Source organism: Xiphophorus couchianus, chromosome 4, assembly GCF_001444195.1.
Source record: "Xiphophorus couchianus chromosome 4, X_couchianus-1.0, whole genome shotgun sequence".
NCBI classification, from domain to species: domain Eukaryota; kingdom Metazoa; phylum Chordata; class Actinopteri; order Cyprinodontiformes; family Poeciliidae; genus Xiphophorus; species Xiphophorus couchianus.
The window spans coordinates 15,707,461-15,720,538 of record NC_040231.1 but is presented as its reverse complement, the minus strand read 5'-3'; the positions used below and the strand labels follow the sequence as shown (position 1 = coordinate 15,720,538).

Below are 13,078 nucleotides of genomic sequence, written 5' to 3'. Positions count from 1 at the left end.
TATTTTGAACATCAGTGTGCATTTTAATAGAAAAATAAACACGGGATATTCTCTGATCTACAAAATAAAACACGCAAAAGAAAAAGAAGAAGAAACTCCAAGTGCAACAACAATTGATGTTGCTCCATCTGAGAATGGAGGCTGCTCTCGGTCACAGTCATTACTGTGCGTCTCCCTGCGTCATGTGACTGAACTCCTGCAGAAAGATCTCTGCATGCTGTCGCATGAGGCAGCATGTGAGGAGCAAAGATGCTGGCCGACAAGGCGACCTCTGGTCTTCATGCTGAAAATTATCAGAAAGGAACATCGCCTGCGGTGGGGCAGATTTCCGTCACCAACAACAAGCCGACCGATCGGCTGACTCTATGATATCTCCATGGCATCTGTCCTTGTGCGGTTTCTGTACCTGCAGAGAAATTCCTCCAATATTAGTCACTTTCTGCAGGTTGGCTCGTTAAATCAAAGTGTGCCCAATTTGACTCGTGTACTGTGGCAGTTTGTGTTTGGATGTGCATTCATCTCCATTTAATCAGCCACAGTACCAGACAATGCTAAACAAACAACAGGGAAATCTTTAAAGTTTTATTTTTGTTTAAATAACTGTGGTATGGCTCACTTACCTGAGATTGACAGCCGCTCTTTGTGTCTTTGCTGCGTTCATTCCAGTGCTGTGCGCCAAACCATGTGACGAAGCATAACTTAGATTCCTTCTTTGGATTAGATCTGAAACCTCCATACTGCTCCTCTGTCTCTTGTTCCGTCTATTCAGGGCAATATTTTATCATTTCTTAGTATTTATCACTTGGCTTACAGACAGATGTTTCCACATTTCCACAGTCACTTCCCTTTTCTGCTCAAAACGTCATCATTGTGTCTGCAGCTCCTGTCCTCTGTCGTCTGTGGACTTATCTGTCACTCTGTAAGAAAATATGAGCATGTGTTTTAAACTCGCGTTAAAAAAAATGTTTTTCCAAAAACTTTTATTTATCTAACTTTTTTTTTTTACTTTATAAGACATTTTATATGAAAATAACCAGGGTTTATTCTTTAGCACAGTTGAGGCTTAATTCATAATAATCCCAGGTGTAAGTTTTACATCTAAAACCCATTTACAACAACAAATATAAAAAAAGGTGAAAAGATTGTTTTTAAAATTTTGAAGTGGGGTTCTGTAGAGCCATCATCAGCATTCAGTGTGTTCCCTGCACTAGTTATCTTTGAATAATCCAAGTTTTTAAGAATATTTGCCTCCCCATAAATTGGTCCTGGTGATTCTTGAAGCAAGTTTAAGAAGATTGACGATAATGATAAGTTAAAGTAAACTTTAATTAAGCTGCTGTAGGAACAAAGCAGGTCTGGTTTGGCTCTTATCAGCATTAATCTCAAACTCTCTCACTTCAAATCTGGATGTACTCATACTTTATGAATATATCCACGTATATTAAAGAATATTCTTACTCGCATTGATCATTTTGTTGCTTGTTTTTGACCCAAGCAAATCTGAGCACTCCCTGTTCAAAAATTCATTCCATTTTTGTCCCACCCTCAGCAGCAATGGATGGAGAATGTAAAGTGAACATTGTGTTGTAACAGAGCTCTCTCTCACTATAAAGGTGATAAAATGCAGTCGTCTTTGCTGGTGCAGTCTGCAGGTGACTCAGACTTGAGAGGAATCTGTAACAGCGACATGTAAACAAAAGCTACTGTTGCACCTCAACTCTTGTTGAAACAGCATCCTGTAGGCTCTGAGCTAAATCCAGCTGAAAACTCTTAAAATATGATTATTAGTCAGGACTAAACTGACACAGCAGATGTAAAAAAAACATCTTAAGGCTTTAATCCTGCATTTCCAATATTAAAGGGTCCTTGGGGGAATCTTAACATACATCACAGTTCCCCGATCTGCTTAGGTTGGTGGTTTCTGTGAGAGATTAACAATATAAATCTGGTGATTTATTCACTTATTTTGACTTTTCTAGATACAAAAACATGTATTTTACACTCAGGAGGTTTTATTCAAGCTAGAGCGTAGGTAAAGGACTCATTTATGTAAACAGAATCATTTGTTTATTCAATATTTAACCAAGCTTTTGAAGGAGTGGTTGACGAGAGATGACCGGGAGATAATTGATGGTGTGTTTTAAGAGTTTTAGTGTGAACTTTTTTACATTGATATTTTTTGTTGTGTCAACAAAACAAAGTCACTCTGCTGGGTTTCCTTAGACAAACATTTTTTAAACTACCGAATAATTAATTGAGCATATTGTACTTTTTGATGAAGATAATTAATTGGTATATATGTGTGATTGAATTGAATTTTTTTGTACGATGACTCAAGACAACATTTGTTGTGAGTTGAGGCTATGTAAATACACTGAATTGAATTGATTTTAAGTATTGTTCAACACATTTTCTCTTGTGGGAGGTTATTTCTAATAATGCCCTGCTCTTATGCTTTCATACAGTTTCTGTTTGAATTAATTCTGTACTTTCTAACTTACATCAGTTTTTCTCACTGTATTAAAGGCTAGCTGGTTTCACTGTTAAATAAGGGGAAGTAAATAAATATTAGATGCATTAAAACAGAGAAACTTTTCCTTCTTTAACTTCTAAAGACCATAAACTCAACAACTCCTGACTTTTTTTGTAGCTGAACAAGAAAACTGACTAAAGCTGATGATTGCTTAGGGAGTTTAAAAATTGTATTTTCTGATTCATCCAACTACGTCCAAAATAAACTGACAAATGTAAATGATTTTGGTGTGGAAACTTTCTATATGTTTATACTTTGCATGAAAACATAATAAAATCATATAGTTCTAATAAAACATTTGGTCATTTATCTGCTCTGTAAACTTACTGTATATGACAGCCGCATTTCCAGCATGGCCCAAATATTTACAAAGTACTGAATAACAACAAGATTTATTTTTGCTTGAGGGGGTTTCAGCTGCCTGAATGTTTCTGTGTATAAATGTCTAAATGTGACCTTGTGACTGAGTGACATTCCTCACTTTCATGGCTCTCTGTCTCCTGACTGAGGACTCTCTGTGTCTGTAAACAAGATTTTCATCAACCAAAAGGAGTAAAGTGCTCCTTTAAAAGAGCCTTTTAACAGATGCATCATTATCGCTTTACCACTTATGCAGCATTTATGCTTTTGTCAACTTTGACAAAGTTGATTTAATTTTGACTTGGTCATATTGGCTAATTGAAATACTAAACAACATTGTAAATATAGTGGAAAATAAGCATGATAAAAATGGAAAATATAGTCCTGATGATCAAAAGTTCTGCACAAGATGAAAAACATGCCGAGCTGTAAAGTGTTTTCCCCACATATATCCTTTGTAGATTATATCAAAATGTTTCTAACAGATTTGAGCATCAGATCTATAGAATAGAATAGAATAGACTTTATTGAGCCCCAAGGGGAAATTGCTTATTCGCCGACAAGCTATTCCATCTAAGCTTTTAAATATTAATAACACAAATATAACCTGAGGATGTATGTATTCTGACTAAACACAACACACTTTAAAATAAAAATTTTAATGACGGTTTCTTTTATTAAATAAAAAATAAATATCCAAAACAATCTGATTTAAGCAACGACTGTGAATGAACAATTGTTTTACAAAGTTGAGCTCAGTTTGATCCAGTCATGACGTGTTGAATTGAACACATAGGAATAAATTGTCTGACAACATGAAGTAGGCAGAAACATCAACACTCTATACTTTCATTTAAATGACTCTAAGAGCAGATGAGAAACAAAGGTAGTGAGATCTATTGGTTTGAAAATGGTTAAAAGCTTAAATTAATACCAGCAGTCAGACTTGATGGTGGAAACATGCTGGTCTGGAGAGACGTCGCTGGTTCTGGATGATTTCTTTGTAAGTGATGGAAACCTGAATTCAGCTCTGCAGAAATAAATAAATCCTAAAAGAGAAAGTCTGACTACCAGTTTGTGAACTTAAGCTCTAAGCCAGTTGGGAAAATGATGCAAAACATATTAGCAAGTCCGATTCTAAATGGCTAAAAATGAGAAGGATTGCAGTGGCCTAGTCAAAGTCTGGACTTTGATTTGATTCCAATATTTATATTTGAAAATCCTCAAATAGGGATGAATTAACAAACCTCTCCACAGTGATGAGTGAGTCTTTGCCAGTTGTCACGCATCCTTTTCACCAATTTTTGTTTCTGCCAAGTGAGTTTAGGGTGAATAATTTTCACATAAGATCAGGTTGAATTTATATGTTTCTTCACTGAATAAAGGAAATCATAATTCAGAAACTTTTGATGCTAAAATTGGTTTGATTATCTGAAAAATGTCAGTGTACAAAAAAGGAACAAGAAGAAATGTGGAAGAGATCTGATACTTTTTCACTTGAAATACAAAATCTTGCTTAGAAATTTGCATTAATTTAGCATTCAGCGCATATTTCTAAGAACACAAGAAGATAAATTACTTAACATACACTTTGTGTCTATACTTTCAACTCAGTTAGAAAGCATATTTATGTTTTGTTTTCTAGCCCTTTCATGCATGAATTATGATCCTTTGTGTCAGAATTCTTTTTCCATTTTTTAAATTTTTTTTCTTAAGGCATAAAAAAAGGTAGGAAAATTGTTTTGTAAAAATTAATTTTTTTAAATTTATTTATTTTATGTGATCAATTGTAATTTTGTCCAAATACAAAGTTGTTATTTGAAAAATACATCAGTAGTATTGTTCCTTAGGGGTTATCTGATGTCACAATATTTTTTTTACTTGCAAGAGTCGTCTACAGCAGAAGGAGGGACCGGGTCGGTTCTCATGCTTTTTTGTCTGTCGGCCATATTGTATTTAACAAAAATAATTTCTTGCATTTGCAGCTGATGGCCAGTAGTTGATGGTATATTTTATGATGCATTAGTGTCCACTTCAGTGGTCTGTGTGCATTTATAACATAAAAATCCACAGGAAGCACAAGAACATGGCTTTAGTGGCCACTGTAGTGACCACTATGCATGAAAGGGCTAGATATTCTTGTAAACAAATGACCTCTTTTAGAAACTGAAAACGTCAAATAAAAACGCAGCACTAAAAAACTCCAGACCATTAACTCTGCACTCAAAAATAATATTATTAGCATTGTTCAATCGAATGTTACCATCTTTATCGTTCATCGCTCCTTAGAAAATACTGGGAATTTATCTCAAGATCTCTGATAAGCCAGTGTTACAAAAGTATGTTTAAATGAGAAAACAGATATCTAGTGGAATGTTCTAGGTGTCACTCAAGGAGCCGTACCTGAAATATGATGAACTCTTTAACTGTAATTTATCTTTGGTCAGATGATCAGTGAGATATGAAGCACACAAAACGTTTTCAAAGGTGGTGAGCATGTGACTTTGTACGTCAAAAATGTTCCTCACACTCTTCCACGAAGACAATGGTCAAAACTGCTAGCAGTGAGACATTAAAATGGTAAAATACGAATATAATGAAGAAGAAAATATGTTTTGTTATTCTAATGACATTTTGACATGTATATTGTCATTATTTTAAATCTCATTAAAAGTAGTTAAAAATTACATTTCAGGTTTTACTCTAAAATGTGGAAAAAAATCTTCTTTTCAGCTTGATATTCAGCATATATTTTAGACATTGAAGTGTTTTTTCTTTCATCTTCTCATTTAATCCACAATATTTTGCTTTAAGATTAACTGAGTGCACATTTTGAATCCCAGTGAAAGAGTTTTTTTAATTTCTGGAACTCAAACCAGAAATTTGAGTTCTGGTTTTAGAAAATGACATTCTGAAATTCAAGCTTGATTTTTTGTTAAACTTCACCTTCTCCCAGAATTACTTTGTACTGATGCCAGTTTGGAAACTTTTTATACAGACCTTCTTCACTTCTTCATCCAAGATCCTTTAAAACCCACACACTTTATCTGATTTGCAGTAACTCCCATCCAAACATTTCCAAATTAATAAACGTACCAGCAGTATTCTTTAAGTCACTGATCTTCTGCACCCAGTTTCTTCAGGTTAGCTCTCCTTTTCCAGGAATCAGCCATAAAAGATCATAGGAGATTCTGTTACTGTGTCTAATTTTATGATGTTCAATTGTCAACATTAGTCATCTGTTGTATATTGTTTATTTATACATTTGCTTTGCATTTTGCCTATTGATATTCATTACTTTTCCCTGTGTTGTGCTGGAGCAAAGACATTTCATATGTTACAGTTAAAAATTTAATTCCTTTAAATATTCACAGTCCCTAGAACATTAACTATAAGTTACTAATATGAGATTTATGTGTTTCTGATATCTCTGTGTTACCAGTTACAAGGTAAAAGTTTAACTTGTTCTCAAAAAGCTGAAACCAATAAACCTTTTCCAATAATCAGACAAACAGTGCAACATTTTTAAAAGCATTTAGAGAAGTAGCACAACATGAGAACATCAAACATTTTCCTTTTTAATAATTAATTTCAGTAGCACGTTCTGTCTGTGCTGTGTTGTGCTTTCCACTTCCCGCAGCACTTTTCTAGAAGTGATATTACCAGTCTGGAAACATTCGATTAGGAGTGGCTTTGTTCTCAGCAGGTGTAGTGAGTCCACACCTTGCTTCTGGGTGGTGGACAAGATCCCGCCCCCGACACAAATCGCTTTATAAAAGTGATGACATGCTAATGCAAGACACAGACGGGGAACCGGACTGATAGGACCAGTACCAGGAGAGGGTCAGCACCATCACAATCATCATGGGAAACTGTTGCGAGAGATTGGGTCCACAGAAGAACACGTACGTCCGTGTGAGTCTGCCAGCCGTCTGCCTTGTCTGGCAGATTGCTATGATCATCCTGTTTGGGGTTTTCATCCGCTATGACAAGGAATCAGACGCACACTGGGTGGAGTACAAACATAAAAATAACCTCACCGACATTGACAATGATTTCTACTTCAGATATCCCAGTAAGTATGAAAAAGTTGCCAGAGATTTTAATGCAGGTGTGATGGATGTTTGAGAAAAAATGTCTGAATGCAGTATGTGCTTTTGCCAGTTTCTTTCTCTGCCAGGAAGAATGTAGGTACTTTTCCACAGAGCCAAAGAAAACACCAGGTGTTTACAGCAACTAAGAGCTAATTTATGGGGAAATATTTAATTAAAGATGATCTATTTTTGTCATATCTATTATATGGGTAGCCTGGCAGCAGTTGAACAAAACTATATTCTGCAACAAAAATCCTTGTCTTCTACAAGTTACTCTCATGAAATATTATTGCACATATAGGATAAAATTATAAATGAAACTTCCATAAATAAACTGACTTCATTTTTAAATCATGCAGATTGGATTTGGAGTTGTACAAATATTGGTTTTTGGTTTTTCTTTTTAGAAACTGCGTTGTCTTCTTTGGAATAAGCTGTTACATAACAACCCGGCGTATGTTTCCTGCAGGTTTCCAGGACGTCCATGTGATGATCTTTGTTGGATTTGGTTTCCTCATGACCTTTCTGAAACGCTACAGCTACGGCGGCGTGGGCTTCAACTTCCTGATCGCCTCGTTCGGCCTGCAGTGGGCTCTTCTCATGCAGGGCTGGTTCCACTCCCTTGATCTGGACACTGGAAAAATCTACATTGGGGTTGAGAAGTAAGTACTTTTCCCTGTGGAGTTTGTTATGTAACTAAAGTGAAACTACATTCTTTCACCTGTCAGCTGATGTAATCTGCAAAAGACATATTTCCAGTTGAGCTTGAACTCTCCTTCTTCCAAATAGCATCATCAACGCAGACTTCTGCTGCGCCGGCTCTCTGATCGCCTTCGGTGCCCTGCTGGGTAAAGTGAGTCCCGTCCAGCTCATGGTTGTCACCTTGTTTGGTGTCACTTTGTTTGCTGTGGAGGAATACATCATCCTTGAACTGCTTCACGTGAGTCTGATTGACCAATCAAACCAGATTTCATTCACTTTAGAGAGAGTTTTTCCTGACGTGTTGCTTACGTTGCAGTGCAGAGATGCTGGTGGATCTATGGTCATCCACTGCTTTGGAGGGTATTACGGACTGGCCATCTCCTGGGTGCTCTATCGACCAAACTTACATCAAAGTAAACAGCTCCACGGGTCCAACTACCACTCGGATCTGTTCGCAATGATTGGTAACTAAAGCTTTATTTTGGCTTAAAATTTGGAACTCTTCTCTCACAGATTTTTAGGTAAATTATTAATCTGATTGCAGGTACATTGTTTCTGTGGATGTTCTGGCCCAGTTTCAACTCAGCTATCGCAGACCACGGCGACGGACAGCACAGAGCGTTCATAAACACCTACATCGCCCTCGCCTCCTCCGTTCTCACTGCTGTTGCCTTGTCCAGCATGTTCCATAAAAGAGGAAAATTGGATATGGTACATTTGCTAAAGCAGAATCTCTTAATAAATCAATAATCAGGCATATTTCTCATATTTGTCATGAATAACATGTCCTCTTTCCCCCTTATGTGACAGGTTCATATCCAGAATGCCACTCTGGCAGGTGCTGTAGCCATGGGAACGGCAGCAGAGTTTATGATCACTCCTTACGGCGCGCTTATTGTGGGCTTCTGCATGGGCATCATCTCCACCTTCGGCTTCGTCTTTGTCACAGTAAGTTTGCATATTTTTACTGTGTCATCTGCAGACGTAGAGGTGGAAAAAAGACAAGAATGTGTTTTAAACAGGAAGTTGGCAGCATGGCAGGAAAGTACCAACTTATTCAGAATAGTTATTTTAGGCACATCTACATTTTCAATATGAAATGGACAGATTGAGAAACAACTTTAATTTTGTTGACAGCCCTTTTTGGAGAAAACCTTAAAGCTCCAGGACACATGCGGTATTCACAATCTGCATGCCGTCCCAGGAATGCTTGGCGGCTTCCTCGGTGCTGTCGTTGCTGCAGCGGCTAGTGAGGATGTCTACAGTAAAGAAGGGTGAGCCAAATGAACACAGTCATAACTCAAACCTCATTCAAGTGGTGGTTCCCTGTACTAGCCCTGCCTGTTTTCTCAAATGAGGGAATAATAACAAAAATATTAAGAAATGTAATTGCTGTAGAACATTTTTGTTTTGATTTATTAATTTATAGATTTACATTCTGATATTCGACTCAATTTGGGGCCATTTTGCACAAATCAAAGACCACTCATAGGCCAAATCCTAAGCATTTCAGTTTCCACTTTCAGTGTAGTCAGCCAAAAGCGGTGCACAACTATCGGTCAGTCATCGGTCAAATCACTGATTTGGTGCTTATATTGAAATAATCACCAGAAAGATGCAGAAAAGAGAGACAATATATGTTGTTTTCTTTTTGACACACCCCAGACCTTGGTTCTCCAGACAGATAGTGCTACTGGAAAAATCTCCTTACTTCATCAGCAACTGATGTAAAGATGTGTTAACCATTCATTAAAATCTGATATACATCTCTATCTACATTTTTATTTCCACCTAGGCTGATAAATGTATTTGATAAGGAGGGCAAATATGCAAACAGAGGAATGGGAACGCAGGGAGGATATCAAGCTGCTGGGACATGTGTGTCGATTGCCTTTGGACTGGTTGGAGGAGCCATTGTTGGTGAGTTTAAAAGAAGTGGGATGCAGTTGGCTTCTGTGCTTATTTTGGCAATGCATATTAAAAAAAACATTAAATCTGAGTCAGACTGACTGACTTAGCATGTTAGCAACTGACAATTACTAACATGCTAATATTTCTTTATGAAAAGAGCATACATGTACATTGAGATGTGATATCAAAGGACGCCAGAGGTATTTATTTTATTTTTTTAAAGGGTTCATCCTGAAGATTCCTATCTGGGGTGACGCTGCTGATGATCACTGCTTCGACGATGAGGCTTACTGGGAGGTAAGATCACCTTTTCCACCACTAGGTGGTGCTCTTTCCCTTTAAATTACGTCTCTAACCAACATAATTTTGCAGCTTCCTGAGGAAGAGGAGGAGACTCTTCCTCCTGTTTTGGAGTACAACAACCACATGATTCACAAAGGCCAAGACATGTAAGCGTATTCACACGTTTACACTATTTTTGCCCCTTTTTTCTGAACCTCTAGCTAACTGTGACTTTCTTCTGTGTTTCTGGCAGAACCGAGTCCAGTTTCTGCGTTGAGCAGAGTTAGAGACAAGCTGTTTAAATTTGAACATAATGCAGCTCTTCAGCAACATAATTTATAAAGGTTTTCACTTTGCCATTTTTTCTTTTTTGACGGCTTCTACACCTGATACAATAATCAGGATCTGATTATTGGAAACTAAAATGTTAAGTATGTTTTGTTTTTTAGATCTAAAATTAATTCAACCAGATTTAGTGTGGACGTTTCATTGAGGAACAAATGTTATAAATTATTGCTGTGACCATGGTTCTTACTTCAGCCTGTATGATGTGAAGTTGGATGTTTTTATGTTCTATAAGCTGATTTTTGTCAATAGTTTTTCAATGTAATTATGTCTAAAGCAATTTAACTTACTACAGAAAATTGTGTAGCTGAAAAGGATTTTAAAATGTGCTATTTTATGTAATGCAAACAGGAAATAATCAGGTTTGAAAAAGGCTGGTGTTGTCAAATATGACAGGTTTGAATAATGTATCTACCTCCATAGTAGTCTGCATTTATCATTAATTCTTACAGAGTAACCATGATACAATTTATTCAGTTTGATTGCTGGAATGTTGATTGTTAACTCCAGTTGCCAAAGGAAGTGCACCACCAGGAAAACTCAGATTTCAAACATCTAACAAACGTGTGCTCCATTAATGACTGCATCTCACGAACAGGATTGTCCTAAGATGATATTTATTAAGAAAAACAGGACTTGTTCTGACAGCTACTGTTTAAATATTTAATTACAAGTCCTTTGAATTGTTTGTAAAGGTTTATGAGACAGTAGGGGTTGAAAAGTCTTGTGTATTTAAAAAAAAAAGAAGGTTTTTATCAGTATGCAGCATGAAACCTCACCACCAATAAAACCTCAGTCGTATGTAAAATAATGGGCCAGACATATTTTCTGGCATATTTTTTAGAGTTTCAAAATAACTTTTGAAACTCTAACAGTTTCAAAAGTTATTTCTCTTAATGACATATTATTGTTCTAGATTTTGTAAGATGAAATTGTATTTACCTGAAATAAAAAAAATAAAAAATTCTGAGGAATCATAATGTCACAGTTTGTGGATTATTTAGTACTTTGTTTTAGAATTACAAGATGCATCAATGGAAAAATTAAGATGCTTGAAAAGCAAAGATGTGCACCAGATTTCCACACACACACACACACACACACACACACACACACACACACACACAAATATTAAGAAGTAAGAAAAATCTGAGCGAAACTTTACTCCTTGAATGTAAATATATGACAAATGGCAGAAGTTGTGGCTTTTGTGATAAGACATATCAGAGGAAAATAAGAATAAAATAATTCCCAGAAAAGGGCGAATTTCTCTCCTGCACTAAAATAAGATGTAAAATAATGCAACAATATAAATATCTGGATTTTCCTACTTTAAGCCACAGGGTGGCGCTGCATAACACACATAAACAATGTATCTGTTCTGAACACAAATTAGTGCAGTTCAAGGTTGTAGGGCGTAACTTAAAGAGTTTTATTAGTCTATTTTTCATTAAAGATAATATACAGTCTGTTGGCCAAACATTATCCATAAACAAGCCAAAATTTATGTTTTGCCTATATAGAGCTTTCTACCAGTAAATGAGAGAACAGTAGAAATAATTGTTCAAGCAGGAGATGTTAGTAATAAAACAATGTGCAACTCTGAAGTCATGCATTAAGATTCAGGAAGCTTTTCATGAATCTCTGACATTTTTAATATTTTTCTTTACAATGGATTTTATTTTTGTTTTCTATTTCAGCACTGCAGAAACAAACCAGTCAAGTTTATCTAATCTATTTCAATCCGACAAGAAAAAAACAAACATTATTGTTGGTCTTACTGTCTCACAGACATTGGGGTCATTTACTAATTCAGGGGTTTGATGCCTTAAACAACCTTTTTCCCTCCAGATTGTTTTCTAGAATATAATTTATTGTCTCCTTTGGAATCCTGACACTTCACACAGAAACAGAGCTGCAAAGCAAATGGATAAATACATACAATAAAAATCTATCCAGATCGCCACACATTTCACCAACAAACTGGCAAAAGGCTAAAATGTTTTTTTAATCTATTTTTGTTTTCTAATTCTTAAAATTAATAGATTTTTTTACACAATTATAGAACCTGCAGTAATGATACTCTTTGGTATGTAAGTTCAGTGAGATACTTCTAGCAGCCATCTACCAATCTCTCTGTGATTGTGTTTGAGGTTTTTTTTATACATGTTTAGTCCATTTCAGGATAAATACCTGTTTTTTTTTTTTTTTTTTGCTTTTTATTTTTCGTCCACTTTTTGTCAGATTTGGGGTCGTTGTGATGTTGCAGGGACTAATTATGCTTCATTTTACAGATGTTCTCACATTTTTCCTAAGTACTCTCTGATACATGACGAATTAGAGTTGGTCAGGTTCTGCTGCAGCAAAGTATTTTTTTTATATCTGTAATGTTCCACTTGGGTTATACTAAACACATCTTTTCTTCTGGTGTGCAGGTTATTTAATTTTAGACTTGTTTGTCCAAAGAGCATTATTATAGGAGTCCTGGTATTCATCTGTGTTCTCTCTGAAAACATCTCCAGTCAAATCTGTTCAGTCTCTTTGTGATTATACAGGCAAAAACTTAATACACATAAATAAATAACACACATATTTATTAAATAGACTCTTGTGTTGTGTTGACTTTTTAGGGTTTTGTGACATATAATTTGTTGTTTAGGACTAAGTTCTGTTGTTTTGATGATCCTCCATTTGCAAACTACTAAACAGAAAATTGACTGACTTCACATTCTTTCAAGACATCTTTAAATCCCTTTCTAGACCCACAAACATATTGGTTATTATTTATTCCTCACCAGAAATCAATTGCATTTTTCATGGTACTGAAAATGTTAACGTTTTTTGGTTTGCT

The 13,078-nt window shown here is 35.9% G+C and overlaps 1 protein-coding gene and 1 long non-coding RNA gene across 2 annotated transcripts; one reads left to right on the top strand and one right to left on the bottom strand.

Moving 5' to 3' along the window:
• LOC114142620 (uncharacterized) lies at positions 1–911 on the bottom strand. Its single transcript, XR_003595077.1, has 2 exons — positions 621–911; positions 1–406 (listed from the first exon to the last, which is right to left on the bottom strand). It is a non-coding gene; the product is annotated as an uncharacterized LOC114142620 (long non-coding RNA).
• A 5,766-nt stretch (positions 912–6,677) lies between these two features.
• On the top strand, positions 6,678–11,212 carry LOC114143643 (ammonium transporter Rh type C 2-like). The gene is made up of 11 exons (XM_028015875.1): positions 6,678–6,968; positions 7,457–7,649; positions 7,777–7,927; positions 8,006–8,153; positions 8,234–8,400; positions 8,500–8,637; positions 8,827–8,963; positions 9,485–9,609; positions 9,824–9,897; positions 9,973–10,049; positions 10,136–11,212. The coding sequence occupies exons 1-11, from the start codon at positions 6,758–6,760 to the stop codon at positions 10,167–10,169; spliced, it is 1,455 nt and encodes a 484-aa protein (XP_027871676.1). The 5' UTR covers positions 6,678–6,757; the 3' UTR covers positions 10,170–11,212.
• Positions 11,213–13,078: the final 1,866 nt, after the last annotated feature.

Coding starts and splice junctions, on each gene's coding strand:
- LOC114143643 (XM_028015875.1), top strand. CDS start 6,758: ATGGGAAACTGTTGCGAGAGATTGGGTCCACAGAAGAACACGTACGTC. Junction 9,898..9,972: donor ACGATGAGGCTTACTGGGAG/GTAAGATCACCT, acceptor ATAATTTTGCAG/CTTCCTGAGGAAGAGGAGGA. Junction 10,050..10,135: donor ATTCACAAAGGCCAAGACAT/GTAAGCGTATTC, acceptor TGTTTCTGGCAG/AACCGAGTCCAGTTTCTGCG.